The sequence below is a fragment of the Etheostoma cragini genome, chromosome 5 (assembly GCF_013103735.1).
Source record: "Etheostoma cragini isolate CJK2018 chromosome 5, CSU_Ecrag_1.0, whole genome shotgun sequence".
Taxonomy (NCBI): Eukaryota; Metazoa; Chordata; class Actinopteri; order Perciformes; family Percidae; genus Etheostoma; species Etheostoma cragini.
In genome coordinates, this window is record NC_048411.1 from 20,331,252 (window position 1) to 20,348,669 (window position 17,418).

Consider the following 17,418-nt stretch of genomic DNA (forward strand, 5'->3'; position numbering starts at 1 on the left):
TTTTTTTTTTTTTTTTTTTTTTGTCATTGGTAAACTTTAACTGTGAGAGATGGAATCTTAAACAAATAAAGAAAATCTGCATTTTATTGCATGACATAAGTATTTGATACATCAGAAAAGCAGAACTTAATATTTGGTACATAAACCTTTGTTTGCATTTACAGAGATCATACATTTCCTGTAGTTCTTTACCATGTTTGCACACACTGCAGCGGGGATTTTGGCCCACTCCTCCAAACGGACCTTCTCCAGATCCTTGAGGGTTCAGGGCTGTTGCTGGGCAATACAGACTTTCAGCTCACTCCAAAGAGTTTCTATTGGCTTCAGTTCTGGAGTCTGGCTAGGCCACTCCAGGATCTTGAGATGTTTCTTACGGTGCCCCTCCTATCTTATTATGTTTGTTTTATCTGTCTTTAGTTTTTAAAAGATTTTGTATAAAGCACTGCCTAGCTGTGTGTTTCGGGTCATTTTCAGTGCCTTGCTCAAGAGCACCTTGGCAGTGCACAGAAGGTGAACTGGCAGCTGTCCACCACCATACTTTAGTCGGGGACTTGAACCAGCAACCCTCCGGTTCCCAGCCCTACAGACTGAGCTACTGCCACCCCAGGTCATTGACCAGGTCTTGCCGTGTAGTTCTGGACTGATCCCTCACCTTCCTCATGATCATTGATGCCCCACAAGGTGACATCTTGCATGGAGCCCCAGATTGAGGGAGACTGACCGTCATGAACTTCTTCCATTTTCTAATACTTGCGCCAACAGTTGTTGCCTTCTCACCAAGCTGCTTGCCTAGTGTCATATAGCCCATCCCAGCCTTGTGCAGGTCTACAGTTACCTTACACAGCTCTCGGTCTTGGCCATTGTTGGAGAGGTTGGAGTCTGTTTGAGTGGGTGGAGAGGTGTCTTTTTTTACAGGTAACGAGTTCAAACAGGTGCCGTTAATACTGGTAATGAGTGGAGAACAGGAGGGCTTCTTAAAGGAAAAACTAACAGGTCTGTGAGAGCCGGAATTCTTACTGGTTGTTTGGTGATCAAATACAAATGTCTTGCAATAAAATCAATTATTTAAAAATCATACAATGTGATTTTCTGGATTTCTGTTTTAGATTCCGTCTCTCACAGTTAAAGTGTACCTATGATAAAAATTACAGATTCCTTCGTAAGTAGGAAAACCTGCAAAATAAGCAGTGTATCAGATACTTATTCAGGTCAATATCCAACATACAGTGGGGAGAACGAGACTGGGTACCACTGTCACAACTTGCATAGCATGAGTTCGTAAGCTGGAATTCCACCACACGCCCCACAGGGAGGAGCCTGAGGCATCCATATGAAACCAGCATGCATGACTAAGGACACCAGTTGTTAATCTTAAATTCCTCATGTTCTCATTACATGTTTAAAACATGTCAACATGTAACAATATGGGGAACTATGACGCAGTGTTTTTCCACAGACTACAAAGCAATTTGTGGAGTAAAATTTGCATATTTTGATGTCATTATGTAAAAATTAGCATAAAGCTTATTGGTTGTGTCAGCAAGGTAGATAGAAATATTGTTGCCAAATCACAAATTCAATACAGGAGTTTTATTTTATCCTATAATTATTACTTTAGCCTCTTTAAAGTAAAAAAGGGAAAGGGAGGGGAAAAAGTAATACAAAATTCTTAAAGAAGGCTGGCTTGGCCAGGCCAGCTCGGCCGTGTCTTTCTCCCGTCGTGTCCCGCTGTCTCTCCTACCTTCACTGGCACCCTGGCGGCTGCTCCTCTGCTTCTCACAAAACCGATTCAGAGAGAGGTGACTGTTTTGGTGGCCACAGGAGAGAAATACCTTGCATGCTCGCTGGAAAATACAGTCGCTGTCTTTTCTACAGAAAGTCGCCAGATTTGTCGCTAGTCGCTTTTGTGGAAAAAGTGGTTCTGAAAAAGTTGCTTAATCTAGTTACTAAGTTGTATGTGTGTGTGTGTGTGTGGAGACAGAGTGACGGAGGAGAGCAGGGAAAGGAAATGCAGCTGAACAAATGCATGTTTTAAATAGCTTTTAAAAAATCACGCAATGTGTGGTGGCTGTTTGTGTGGCGCACCACCACAAATTAGTCTGTCTGGGGAAAACTGCAATTAAATCAACTATGTATTATTTTTAAAAAATAGTTTAACGAAACAAAGCTTAGTTGGAAAATGTATAACTGTTTAGTTACTCTGCTAGCAGTTGAACAGGTTAAAAGATCAGTTCTGCCAAAGTGCCACCATAAGTTTCAGAGTATACCATCATGTGAGTTTGAAGAAGACTATGAAAACAGAGGGCATGTCCAGGCGACTTGTAACCTTTGAGTCTCTAAATACCAGAATACCGAAAATAATTGGATGATACAAGGGTGTGGAAAGGAACAAAATGTTTTGTTGTTTATGTGTCTGGGGGACAAATACCATGTTTTATTTGAATGTTAAAATCCAAGCCTTCTGGAGAAAAGAAATAATTGTTTGCCAAAATACATGTAAGTCACGTTCACGTCAAGTTCATGTTTAAACTTGTGTAAGAAAGATAATTTAAGGCTTGTACGTGGATTAGATGCCTTCTTGAGCAACGCTCTGCCCTCTTTAAATGATTCCGGCTACCTACCTTTTGTACTGATGTTTCCTTTTTTCTTTTTTGTACTCCATACCACAGTGTTTGGTTTAAGCGTAAATACATGAATCTGAAACTCTGGGCTGATACCAAGGTTTAAAATAAGTATTTGACTGAGACGATGCGTTGTTGTTCCCTTTTTGGGAACATGGACACAAAGAAATCATTATATAAAAATTGACTGTTTTAAAGTAATGTATAGTGGTGGGAATCGATTGGGACCTTTTGGATTCTAATTCAGAGGCCAACCATTTGATTCTAAACCGATTCATAGATGCAGCAATTTTTTAATGTACATTTCTGTGCATGATTTAAAAAATTGTTAGTTTGCTAATCACTTCCTAGACAAAGCAGCTAGACAAAGCTAAGATTTTAACATATACAGTATTTGTCAAAAGTTTTTAATGAACTGTTTTGTCTACGGAGGTTTTTATTTTGTAGTCATTCCATGCTCAAGCCTCAAACATAAGTCACCGTCTCTCACAGTAATCTTCCATGTCAGAGGATGTCATGTTAAAGGTGGAGAATTGGCTTCTTAAAACATGAAACATGAGGTGGTCAGATGTGATAAGGTAGATGAACTGCGTGCGTCCGTGTGAAAGAGGGATGTAGATTCATTTTTTTTCTTTTGTCCATTTTTGGGTTTTTTTCTGCACTCTTGCATAAACTCTAAGCCCTTTTTAGCCTGTTATACAACTAACATTACCTACTCAGTGACAATAATCTTTTAGTACTTACATGGAAGCCCAGCTAAACTTTTTGTTATCATAAATGTAAAGCCATTACAAAGGTAATGAAATATATTACTCTTAGAGTTTAACACTGCTTTTATCTGGTTCAAATATTTGTCATTCGACTGTGCTGTGACAGTGGCTAAACATTGTAGATTTCAAGGAGACAGTCTGATCATCTAATGCAATGACCTCCATCCCCTTTTTTACTAATCCTTTTTTAGCTTTGGCACTGTCCATGGGGGAATTTTCACTCTTTCTCAAATGGTTATCAAAGACCAAGTCTTGCTGTTGGCAGTATATGTCTCTGATCTTTATCCCACATGAGGAAATTCTCCCACACGGCTGACATTTTCTTTTACTGTTAACAAACCACATGTGTGTCCAAGACCCTTTGACCTCTTACATCATGTAATGCCAGCGTCGTGCCCAGTTAGTGGATTCTTCTTGAACCAGATTGTGTGCCTCATTTACAGTGTACAGCAGCAATTCCTCAGATCAGATCTCTATATTCTCTTGGCCCTGGTATCAGGTCTGAATGTGAGGACCCCCCCCCCCCCCAGTGATGGTATCTTATCTCTCTGAGCCTTATGTGTTTTTCTCTTCCCTGTTCTTCCAACAAACTACGAATCAGATGTCCTCTACAATGTGTCTGTGTTTGGGTGATTGTGACAATTCCGCTGTAGAGTTTGGGGTGTTTTGAAAGTATGATGAAATTATGCTTTGGAGCTGAAACAATGAATTAGTTGATTGACATCAAATTAATCTGCAACTATTTTGATCAATTTCTCAAATGTGAATATGATAGTTTTCTATTATATTTATATTTTTTGCCAGAACCCAAACAGACTTGCTGTATGTAGAGCTCAAATTATAAATCAATTCAGTCATTAGCCAATTGCCATAAAGTGATTCGAATGAACTATTTTGATAATCGATTATTTTCTAAGCTAAAATGTCTCTTGCAGCTTCTCCAATGTATATACTTTTCTGTTTCATATCAATGTAAACTGATCTTTGAGTTTTTGTACTGTGGGTCAGACAAAACCAGACATTTGATAAACATTAAAAAAAAAAAAAAATTCTGACATGTTATAGATGAAACAATTGGTCTACATAATTGTTATTTGCAGCTCTAGAAGTAAAAAATGTAAAAAACTAACTGAAGTTATACATCTTTTGCAGACAGCCTGTAACTTAATGTAACCGTCATTAACATCTAAAGGTTTTCACTGATCATTCAAAAACTGTTAAGGGGCTGAATGAAGGTAACCAGTCCCCACAGTTACTGTACAAGCAAATACAACTGGTTGCCATGCTGGGAGCAACAGCAGGAGTCTAAAGTAGGCTTAAAGGATTTCATCAACTTCAAGCAACAATGGATGCCTTTTAGTCTTAAATATCCCCACTGGACTTGATAACAAATGCCTGAGGCTGTGGATTGTGGATATAAAAAACATGCACAGTTACAGTACACACCTTTTTTTTGTCTGAGAACAAATGTGGTAAACTATGTATTTCTTTCAAAATATGTCTTATCTAGCCTTCAACGCCCATTCTTGTGCTGCTGATAGCATGCTGTGTGGGTGTTGGTTTAACTTTGAGAAGGGGTTAGAATACATTTAAAGGCTGTGCATCTCTATTTCCCTGATCCCCTTGCTGCTTTAGTTTCTTAAACTGTCAGACAAATGATTTAACAAAAAGTCGCCAGCATAGGTTCTAGTTCATTTTAATCTCAACGTTGGCCACATTGACTGTACTGTAATAATAAAAGTATAACATCTTAGTTGTACCTGTTTTACAGTTATATCATCACAGCCCATGCTGTTGTCTTTGCCAGATCTTTCTTTCAGTTACTACCTCCAGCAAATCTTGTCTGATCCAGGTGGGATCAGCCTTAAAAAAGTGAAAGTCTGTGCATATGAATAGCATATTTTATGCAACACGTCTCTTTTTTTAAATGAAGATACCCAGGATCCACGTTTGTGTGTTGAATGGGTTGAGACCAGTCAGAGTTCTGGGGAAAGAAAGGTTTGCTTTTAGCTGTTACTATGCACTTTCTACTTCTGTATTGTTTTGCTTTTTTTCCCATTATTCTTCTGTTTTTTTTTAGCTTTTTTTTTTAATTCCTCCATTAGGATCAATACATTTACGGAATTTATTTTATTCATGGACAAAAATAAAAGATGCATAAATACTAAAACATTTTTTTTCTGCCTGAAAATCAATGGTAGTTCCTTATTTTCTGTGATAAACCTGTATTCCTGACTCCGTTCAGATATATGACCACTGCTTATGTTTTTTCCAAGATAAGAATGAGCACATAGTGGATTGTTCACATGAAATATAACCTTATAACGAAAAACAAATCACACTTCCATTTTTAATTGTGTTCTAGTAGAGACTGATTGCATTCACTAAACATATACAGTCTGTTATCTCAATTGTTTGAAATTGAGATAAAGACAATATTTGTTAATAGATTATGAAGTAAAATTTCATTTCAGAATAGTTTTTTAAAATTCCAAATAACACACAAGTGAAGACAAATATTTAACAGATAATGTATACGTAATGTACTAAAAAGACAGAAACATTCAGCTGATGTGATGTAATTGAGTTCTAAAAATTTAACGTTTGCACATGCTTTTTTGTCTACTGGTTGCATAACTCAGCAAGTCAGTTCTAACTTGGTCTTTTCTGTTAGTTGTGTAAAGGTTGTCTTGCTAGGAGCATAGTTTGTTTCAGATAAATATTGGTTTTTCCACTAACCGCTGCCACCATAATTTAAAGTTTTCAACAAATGTATTTGAAGTGTCATCCACTTGAAAAAGATTGGCATTACTTGTCTCAATGGGAAGGAGGGGGTGGCCGTAATCGAGTGACATGAAGAGCCATGTGTCTGTAAGATTATGTTCCAACCACAAACCTCAGCAGGTGATGGCATTATCTAGTTCCTCATTTTATAAGGCGAGCCCTATGGTTTAAACCCAAATTAGATAAAGCAGCGTCATGAAGCACCGCCCTTGCTGTTAGTTGCATAACCATTATTCCTGAGAACTGCTGCACATCTCTGTTGCATGGAGTTGAACAACTTCTGTCACCTGTGAACAGGTATTCCAGCCCAGGACGGTTGAACTACAATCCACAAATCCTCTGCATTACTGGGTTTTGCCTCAGAAACCACATTTATGATGTCACTCCACAAGTTTTCTATGGGATTGAGGTCCGGGGATTGGGCTGGCCACTTCATCACATTAGTCTTGTTTATCTGGAAACAAGGCTTTGCTTACCTACTGGTGCGTTTTGGGTTGTTGTCTTGTTGAAAGACCCATTTCAAAGGCATTTCCTCTTCAGCCTAAGGCAACATGACCTCTTCAAGTATTTTGATGTATTGAAACTGATCAGTGATCTCTGGTATGCGATAAATAGGCCCAACACCACAGTATGAGAAACATCCCCATAACCGGATGTTTGCACCACCATGATTCACTGTGCTCATAGTGTACTGTGGCTTGAATTCAGTGCATGGGGGGCGTCGGACAAACGGTCTGCGGCGCCTAGACCCAAAAAACACAATTTTGAAGATGTGTGACGGTGTAAAAAAGAACAATATTATTCTTTGATCCAAATGAATGGTAGTTGACTGTTTTTTCCCATGTCTTTCAGGCTTTGGATGAAATTTCAAGGCATTTGAAATCATGTTTCCCTCTCTCCAATCAACCATTTATTCAAAGTCCGCTGTTCCTCAGAGCAATCTCTGGAACGACCCATTTTAATAAAATAATACATTTTATTTAACACCGCCTTTCTAATCACTCAAGGTCGCTTAACAGACAATAAAAGACAGATACAGGGAACAGAAAAATATAAACAGTTATGAGAAGAAAAAAAAACAGGAACAGTGTATTTACAAATAAGCAAGCTGGAACAGGTGGGTTTTGAGTCTGGTTTTGAACAGGAGGAGAGAGTCGATACTGCGGAGGTCAGGTGGGAGTGAGTTCCAGAGCTGGGGAGCAGAGCGGTTGAAGGCTCTGTTCCCCATGGTGACAAGTCGAGCTGGGGGTACAGTGAGGTGAAGGGAGGAGGAGGATCTGAGGGAGCGGGAGGGGTCTGCAATGTGAAGGAGTTTAGACAGATATGGAGGAGCAGGGTTATGGATGGCTTTGAAAGTATGCAGAAAGATTTTTAATTGTATTCTGAATTGAACTGGAACCCAATGGAGCTGCTGAAGAACCGGAGTTATATGATGAAAAGAGGGGGTTCTGGTGCTGACACGAGCTGCTGAGTTCTGAAGAAGTTGAAGTTTACGGAGGGATTTTTGAGGGAGGCCAAAAACAAGGGAGTTACAGTAATCAAGGCGGGAGGTGATGAGGCTGTGGATAAGGATGGAGGCAGTGTGAGTGTTAAAGGAGGGACAGAGGCGGTTAATGTTGCGTAGGTGGAAGTATGCTGACCTGCAGATATTGTTTATATGTGACTGAAAGGATAGGGAGTGGTCGAGGATTACGCCCAGACTCTTGACCTGAGGGGAAGGGGAGACCAAGGAGTTGTCAATTGGTAGAGTGAATCTATTGATTTTGGATAGGGTGGATTTGGTGGCTACGAGGAGGAGGTCGGTTTTATCGCTGTTTATTTTAGGGTTAAGAGAACAGGTTGAGGACTTGGATTTACGCATGAAATCTGAAATTTCGGAGGGGGTGGGCAGTAGTAAGCAGCAAAATGACTGGCTATTGGGGAGGGCAAGGCAAGGGGGTCAAATGTAATTGCTGGTGAATGGAGTTGATTTTTTTATTAAAAAAGATAATTAAAGAATTTTGCTGAGTATTACAGTGTGAAATGCACTATAACCAGCATGCAAATTTTCTTCCTTCCTTAAATATGGGCCATAATTGACACACGTTTCTTCACAGAATCAATCCCCTCATTAATTGAACACACTGCTGTTATTTCAAACATGGCCCATTCAATTACACAGAATGAGCAGCATGCATGTCAGGAATGTTGGTTTTCTGTGACTCTACAACACTTACTAGTAAATTATTTGCCATGTAGAAATATCACTTCTAGCAAAAAATATGATTCATGAGGTTAGTGATGTTGGACTGCAATTATTTTGAACACAACTGTGAGTCATTCTTCCAAACTTTCGCAGCATCCAGTTTCTGAAATGGGCCTAGTCTTTGTTTCAGCTTTATATTCAAATTCAATATGAAGAAATCACCTTGGGTATTTGGGGAATTTTAAAGGGTCCTTTTTTTTTTTTTTTTTTTTTTTTTTTAAAGAAAGAAAATATTGATAGTGAAAATAAACCTTAGTTGCAGCAGTAGGTACTGTGGAACATAGCTTTAAAACTTAACACACACATTAGTTTGTACTTCTTAGTTAATTTATTCTGTCTTAACCACAGTGAATCATCATAATTATAAAACGGCAAACTTCTGGCCATCCTTGGTACATTATTGCTGTCTCTGTATAGAAACATTTACATTTACTGCAGCCCTTGTAACCATGCTGTTGAGACAAACTCTAATCTTCATTCACCTCTGCTCCACTGACAGGAACCAATGACCAATGTAAACATGACCTTGAAGGCGTTTTACAATCCCCCTCCTCGGTCCCCCTCATGGGGAAATACGAACCCCTCACGTGTACCTACCATGTTACGCAAAATGTCGCCTATGTATGTACAAGAGCATGACTGCACACGCATATATTAACACATTTTTGTGCCTCATACTTTGGTTTATATCATTTCATACATACTTTATAATGGTTTTAAAGTGCCGATATTATGAAAAAAAATCACTTTCTGGGATTTGGAGTGTTTTTTTGTCTAGAAACACCATCCATGCTGTTTTGAATGAGATACAGTTTCTGAATGTGTCCTGCCTTCCGTCTCTTGGTGAGCTGTTCAAAACCTGCATGGCTTTCTACGTAACTAGCCAAGACAAGGTGGCTAACCGCAGCATGCTAGCGCTAGCATGTGCAGTACAAGAAAAATATGTTTTTTTTTTTAATAAAACCATGTAAACCTATTCTGGTACAACCTCAAAATACAATTATGAACCTGAAAATGATAATATGGGTGCTTTAAAGCCTTTGTGAAATGACGGATGGCAACTGGCCAAGCTTTGTAGCGATGAACTGTTGAAGGAATAATACAGCAGACACCACTCAAGTGGCTGTATTGTTCATTGTTAGCCTTTAACAACTTATTCCGAGGAACAATGACATGTATTTCCATTCTCACATCTCATGTTCTTAGTAATACCTTTACAAACACACCTTGTCCTCGTTCTAGTGATACTCTTTTTGTCAATTGATGTATTGGCTCAGGGGTTTGCAATTTGACTCATTTTTTAAAATTCTTTTTATTCTGTGATTAAGTATTAACTAGAGCTAAAAAGAATTAATAGATTAGACTATTTGAAAATTATGATCATTTTTATATAGTTCCCACTCTAAAAGTGTGATTTGTTTTTCTGAAAGCTGAATTTTGTTTTTGTTTTGGTTCAGACAAAACAAGCAATCCGATCTTGGACTTTGAGAAATCATGATGGGCTTTTTTTTTTTCTAATAACGGTAATCAAATAATTGTTAGTTGACACATTAGTGTTAAAATGATGTTGTGAATTAAATCCTTGAAAAGGGTCAACGACTGAAATACATTTACTGTTGACTAAGTGCTGACATTTGGCAGGAATTCATCAGTTTTTCACAAATTCATTGGTATTCATGACACCAGATATGTTCTTTTAGGACACGAGAAATGAAAACCACTTTACGCTTAAAAAGCTGCAGGCTTAACAATGTCCCAAATTTATAACTGAACTTCAGACTAACCTCTGAAGGAGATAGCGGTGATGCTCACATATATACTGTAAGCGCGTGTACACACACACACACACACACACACACACATTTGGCCCGAGAGATGAAACCGCCAACACAAACATCTGGTGTAAAGTCATTCTCCTCCTGGTGGGGTCCCACACAACATGGTGCAAGCCTTTTACAGGATCCGCAGATCAGGTTACCATGGTATAGATCCAGCAGGCAGGAACTCGGTCCACCATTCTGCTTATTCTGGGATAAATTAAAATTACCACCACAGTCGTCTTTGTTCCTCCTCACTCTTTTTTTCTTCAGTGCTATTCATATTCTTCTTTCTTCGATACTCTGTTAAACACAATCACACACACTTTCCCTGCTTTTATCCTTTTAATGTTATGTTTTACATAATCTGAAAAGTTATTTTTGTTTCTGAAACTGCAGATTTCTCCTGTTAAATAACCACATGAGCTCAGTTTCAGTTCTCCTCTACAGCAGTTCCCTGTGTGTTGACTGAATCCCAGTCAACACAGGATAAGGATGGTGTTTCTGTCTCTTAAGCAACAGTGGAAAAGGGCATTTGAGAGGATGTCACGCTACAGTAGATTAGATTATATGTCGCCCGGAGGCTGCTGGGATACTTTCGGTCACACTCGACATTTTACAACTGACTCACAGTAGTGACACAGCCACATGCTGCTTAAATATATAATTTACAAAGAAGCAAAATGTTTAAAATGTGTATATAGAATACAATTCTGTTCACCATTACTTTCCTAAACATGCAGTCTAACTAAACATGTCCAGCCCTAGGAGTAAGGCTCCTTCTTGCCCTTGCATTTTTGTCAGTGTTTAAGTTGAAAGTAAAGGCGAGTTTTTGCAGAACTCAACGGAAAATAGGGTTTTGTTCTTCTCACAGGAGGAAGTAGCTCTTGTAATTACATGCACCCTCTAGGTGGATGACTTGATTGCAACATAACAAAGCTCTTGCTGGCATCCTAAAGCTGTATTTCACCTTAGAATCTGACTTATCACTTACACAACACACTAACCTTTGCTTGTGATTAAATGCTGTTGTCAATTAACTTATATCTCAACTCCTCCTTCTTATCCTTGATCCCTCTGCCTCTTCCCCCTTCTCTTCTTCTTCTAACCACCATTCCCCTCTCTCTTGGCCCTTCCACACAGATGCTCCCAGCCGCCCAGCTTGACAGGAGTGATGGGATGTGTCAACTAGGTATTACACCTATCCCAACATTTTTACACTGCAAGCAGAGAGACGGATATTTTGCGATACCATTTTTGAAATACTTTTGAAAAGGCAATAGGACACTCATTTATTCATTTGCTGACCGTTAAAATCTGTTGCTAAAATACAGGTTGATACATGAGTAAAGCTTGGAGTGGCACAAAATAGATTTCCTGTACTACGTATTTTTAGTAAACATACACGTTTTTCTTTTTTAGGGCCAAGTATTTTTTGGGGCAAGGCATTATTGCCTTTTTATAGTATAGAATTGCAATTATTTAGTATCTAGGCCTATATTGGTACTTTCTTTTACCAGGCAGCGTTATTGGCTAACAAAGTCAATTGCCGCAGTCCAAACTTTTTTACAGCTCGTTTGAAAGTCACGATTGCTATAAAATCTATTACTTCTTCAGGCTTGCTATCAGGCATGTATTTAAGGAACCTATAAGACCTCACAATAAAAAAAAGATATATCCCTTTTTTAAATTAATTTGTGCCTAATATACCTATAAGCCCTGTAGAGACACAACAAAGAGGAATAAGAAAATGGAAAGAAATCTGTAGTTATACAAATGCCTTTTTTTTGTAATAAAGTATAGAGTTTGTTTGGTAACTTGTTTTCTATGTAATTAATGAAATTACCTTTTTAAATAATAAAACTGCTTTGCATTGGTGTCCAGTGGGACAAAGGAAATAGGATCCCTATTTCCCTCTTGATCCGTCTGAGACCATTTATTTAAAGGCATTGGGAGTGCTGCATTGTAATGGTCTTTTGTGTTGCAACACTAGTTCTTGAGTGAACCCGTCAGTTGACCTTGATGATCTAGTATTACAGTATCCTAGTGTGATGCAGTGTCATTTACAGTGGGGCATGATTCATGAACTGGCTAATGCAACTGTCTAAATGAGCCTCAACAAGAAGATAAAAGGTCAAAGCACTGTAGTTATGAAATGTGAACATATCCTTGTAGTTTTGGTAATTCTAAACAATGGTGTTGGAGATGTGTCCTGAGATATGTTTTTCTGATGCCCCAAAGCTCTATTTATCCACTGTGTGGCTGCATATTTATTCTTTTCACATTTTGTACACCGAATTATCCTGCCATTTCCTTGTCAGAGATTAGTAAATTAGTTAAATTTAATTTAATCAGGAAGTGTCATTGAGTTAAGATCAAAATACATACAGTATATACAACATCTAAAAGGGGAAATTCAGTCACACAAAGTAGTCATCAAACAATATTGCAAAACATTATACAAACAAAAGTTGACATGACACCAGGAATTAGACAATCCTGCCTTCTCCCTGCCTTCTGCTCTTTTTTTCATCATCTTTCCCCTGTTTCTTCTCTGTCTTCCTTGTTCATGTTTAACTTTTTTCTCAACTCCTTGCATAATTTCGCCTCTATGTATTTGCCTTCTATTCTTGTGTCTGTCAGACCTGTTGGCAGCATGACTTATTTACTGAAGTGTAGAAATTGTTCTTTAAAAAGCAAGTCATTATTTTTCAATCAATCTGTTGATTATTTGTTAAGGATTGGTGTAGGGCTGCAACAAACAATTACTTGAATTATTTGATTCATCTGCAGATTAAGTTCTTGAATATTTTGTAAATTGTTTTTAAAAAAGTCATAAAAATACTTAACAGAGCCCCATTACTGTTTCTTAAAGGCCTAGGTGACATGTATATTGTTTTGTCTGACTAATAAATATATTCAGTTTACTGTTGCATAAGAAGACAAAAATCCACCAATCCTCACAGTAGAGAAGCGAGAACCAGTTGCTTCTAGTCAATTTACCAGTGGTCATATAAGAGCTGTTAACTGTTGAGCAACCAAAAAACCTACAGCAGCCAAAATAGACCTGGAATGTTTAGAATGGAAATATAAAACTATAACCAGAGTATGGATTTCTGCTTTAATTTGATAAATGGTAAATGGTTGCCATTAACCTTCTTTTGTCATCCAAAATAGACAGAACAAAAAACACCAAGATTCCTGAGTTACATTTCTAACCATCACATTTCCTCTCGGGCTCTCTGATGTGATGAGACCAACACAATGAAGTTAGGATATTAGAACCCTTAAAGGTATAAATCATCAAGATATCTCGCTAATTATCTCTCCTTTTTCTTTCCCCAAGCAGATGAGGCAGCCCTAGACGATGTAAGCAGACTGAAGGATTTATCGGCAGTGTTCACATTGGAGCGAGGCAGAGGTGGCACAGAGGAAGAGCAGGAGGAAGACACAAGAATGGGTGTGGGGAAGAATACTACCTCCAAGTCAATGGACAGCAACAGCGAGGGTGGAAAACTTGAAGAGGAGGGCAAGCATGGCGGAGATTTCTACCCTATTCCGGTACACAAACCTCTTTGATGGTCTGCTTATAAAATAAATCATAGAGGTTATAAAACACAGAGACAAAACCACAGACACATTATGAAAGTGCAGCAAGCTCATGCAATTAAACGAACAACAAACAGGTTTGGTCATGCATGCCACCTAAAAATGTCTGTTCTCTTCCGTCTTCTCTGTCTGTCTTTCTTTGGCTCACAAGCTCACATTTGGCAGTGTTTTGCTTTAAATGTGTTCGCGTGAGTAAATGACCCAAGTGCACACACGCAAACTGTTTACTTCGTGGCCAGTTGGTGCATGCTGCTGCCACTCAGTCTTCCATTTCCTTTGTCATCTTGCCACCAGGCGAGAGCTTCATGAATTTAAAAAGGCAAAACAATTATTACAATTTTACAATTTATTTGAGAGTGAATCATTCAAACAAATACAAGCTTGTGCTAGTGGTGAAAAGTAACTAGGTCCATTTACACAAGTTCTGTACTATTTTTTTGCTCCTTCGTGAAAACCGGAAAATTTCCCTTAGCAGTTGTTGGTGATTGGATGCCATGTGACTTGGGCTGTTAACACTATCATGAAAAAAATCAGATATGAGCAAAACAATCGGATTTGGGTCACTTTTACCTGCCGTCTGAACGTTACCAAAGTAACCACACGGTAAAGACAGACTGGTGGCTGTTGATGGATGATCGTCTTTGCATACTTTCATCTCTTAACGTCTTGTCCCTTAGGCATAAAAAAAGAAAATCAAAAGTATGTAATCTTTAAATGTTAACTGTTCATCTTCCTCACAAATTGTCCCTTTTTTATAATGACCCTCACTTTGTTAACATGACACAATATGCTGTCTGGACATTTACAGGGGAAGCACACTCTTGTACATCACACGCTCGCACACATACTTGGTGGAAGAAATTTGTTTGTTAAGCGACATGTTTGCATACTGTAGGAAAAACCAGTTAATGTGAAGGTTGGCAAAGCTGGTTCATTAACACGAGTTCGCACCAAAGTTCAAACGAGTTCACCTGTCTTTTCTTCTGCTTTTTCAGCTGGTTAGCAATATGTCAACGCTGTAAGCAACCTCCTCAGTCAGCAGACTGCAATTAAGATTTTGCTCTGTACAATCTAATGAAAGGAGAAAGGGTGACTTTAAAAATATATATATTGTGTGTCTGTTTGTGTGTTAAGGTGATAGTAAACGGCTTGGGCGGTGCCAGTGGAGACCAGGATACTGAAAACACAGAGCTCATGGCCATCTACACTAAAGATAATCAAGGAGCAGAAAAGGTAACTCAAGAGGAAAAATGGAGATGGAAAACACACAGTCGTCATGTGTTTTGTTAGTCACCCAAAGGGCTAGTTTACTCCCAAATAAGCCTCTATTTAAGCAGACTGACACATAATGATGTTTTTCAGAAAGCTTACTCATAATCACTTGTAATTGGTTTCAGTGACTTGCCTTTTCCTTTCTCACCTTTCCCCGACATCCTTAAAGCTGTAATCCTTCAAATTTTTGTCCTAGTAAATTTATAACTTGTGGTTACCGTAGCAACAAAATGTGTGGTTTGATACTACAGCAAACACTTAAACAGACACTCTGTTTGTGATGAAGCTAAACAAGCACACATTGTTTTATTAAAGAGTTCATGCCGCACAAAGAGCTAGTAGTTTTCCACCCAACAGAAGAGCACTACCCTCCATCAAACTGCTCACTGTGGCTGATCCTCATTGTTTTCTTACTCTTTGCAAAATTTAAAATTGATGCGCTGAAGAGTACAGTCTGCGCTAACGCATTGTGTGTTTTGTAGCTGCCTATCATTAAAAATGAAATATTTTGCTATTTGAATACTTTTAGTGTGAAGATGCCGCGGTAAGAAATGGTTAATTTGCATCATTTTGATACGGCTGTGAGGAGAGTAAACCATCAACAGTGAGACAAACCAATTGGATAAAAATGATATGCATTGTGTACTGTTTTACATTTTATTATTTGTACTGTGTACCAGTGGGTGTAAAGTTTATTTTAGTAACACATTTCAATCAGGAAAGACTTTGTGAAAGGTCTATAAGTTTAGTCTTTGGCAATTAGACTACATTGCTATGTAATTTTTTTTTATAAGTAGTAGAGAGGCCATGAGTAGAAAGGAATATTCCCCTGGTGGAGTCTAGACACTTGTGGTGGTAAATGAAGCCTGAAGATCTGGATGGATGTTAAGGGAGCGGGGCTTCTGGGGGAGGAACTCTGGGTGCTGTGAATCATGCCTTGTGGTGAGGAGGGTTGCTCGATTTGCCGGAAATGACAACTGACAGCAGCAGAGAATAGAACAGATTTTCAAGCAGGGATGCAATGATGTGATTGGCTCATGGAAATCATTGCAAATTCTGGTGGGTATAACTGATGGGTGAACATCCAGAATCAGCTGATCAGATTAGGAAATAGAGGGGAACATGCTTTCATTCTCCTCTAGAAGTATTCTTAAATGTATTTATACTGAACTAACATAAAATAAGAACCTCAAGTTTTTAAGTAATTGCTGAACTTCAAGGACAACAATTCAGATTACACAGGTAAATAAAATTTACAAAGAGAAAAAGAAATGGGTTTTCTAAAAAAAATCTGAAAAGATATGTGTTGGTTTCATGAGAAATTAAAAGTTAACTTATCATTAATTTCAATTTGTTTAATTTTGTATTCTTGGTCTAATTTTAGTTTTAAATGCAAAGCAAGGTAAACTGTAACCGTTACATATTCTACCATGTTATATTCTAGAGAAGAATCCATTCATGTGTTATTCCATTAGGAAAGAATTGTATTTTTGGTATTAATGGAAATGACACAACAAACACTTACTTTGCATGTTTCACTATTTAACTGGTTCTTTGTATTAAAACAGTGGAACACAAACTTATTTCCATTGCAGAAAGCACAGAAAAGTGCTGACTCATCTAACTGTCTCCATTTTTCTTTTTTCTTTTTCTTCTTGATGTAACTGTGACTGTGCGTTTTCCTTTGAGAGAATGAAGTCATGTGTTTTTTTTTTTTGTTTCACAATTTCCTGCCTCATATCTGCTCAGACATGTTTTCCTGTACTTTCACATAAATAAAGGATACCAGGATACATTATTTTTACCCTTTTACACAAATTGAACTGTACAGGACAAAGTGAAAATGTCAAAGTGATAAAATGTGAATTTTATTAAGATATCATTTATGTGTTTCTTTGTGTGTTTAGAGCTCAATGTCTGAGACGTTGGACAGCACCGCTAGTCTGGACGCAAGGAGGATGGACATGATCTATACCATTGAAGATACCCCACCTTGGTACCTGTGTGTGTTCTTGGGCTTACAGGTAAATCTACAAACTGAATGGTTTTGTTTCATGGCTGACTTACAGTGTGTATTAGTCATCAATATATTTCTTTACCGGATTCATAGATGTGTATAAACTGGAAATGTCTCACCATATGAGCTAAAAAAAAACATGCACTACCATGTATAATCATAGTTCGTCATTTCTTTCACTGTGGTTGTACTTGTCATCTCAGTGTAGTATTTTTCATTACACAACTGGACACCAGACACGAAAATAGTATTTTGCTCACAGTAGTCGTCATGTTAGTGGTTC

At 38.1% G+C, this 17,418-nt stretch overlaps 1 protein-coding gene across 4 annotated transcripts in view; it reads left to right on the forward strand.

Moving 5' to 3' along the window:
* slc23a2 (solute carrier family 23 member 2) overlaps positions 1-17,418 on the forward strand; it is a 35,685-nt gene that overhangs the window by 6,190 nt on the left and 12,077 nt on the right. The window contains exons 2-5 of one of the 4 annotated variants that reach the window (XM_034873141.1): positions 11,381-11,429; positions 13,584-13,798; positions 14,981-15,079; positions 17,026-17,142. In XM_034873141.1, coding sequence (XP_034729032.1) covers positions 11,381-11,429; positions 13,584-13,798; positions 14,981-15,079; positions 17,026-17,142 — 480 coding nt within the window. The remainder of the gene's footprint in view (positions 1-11,380; positions 11,430-13,583; positions 13,799-14,980; positions 15,080-17,025; positions 17,143-17,418) is intronic. The other 3 variants (XM_034873142.1, XM_034873145.1, XM_034873144.1) reach the window with 3 other exon arrangements.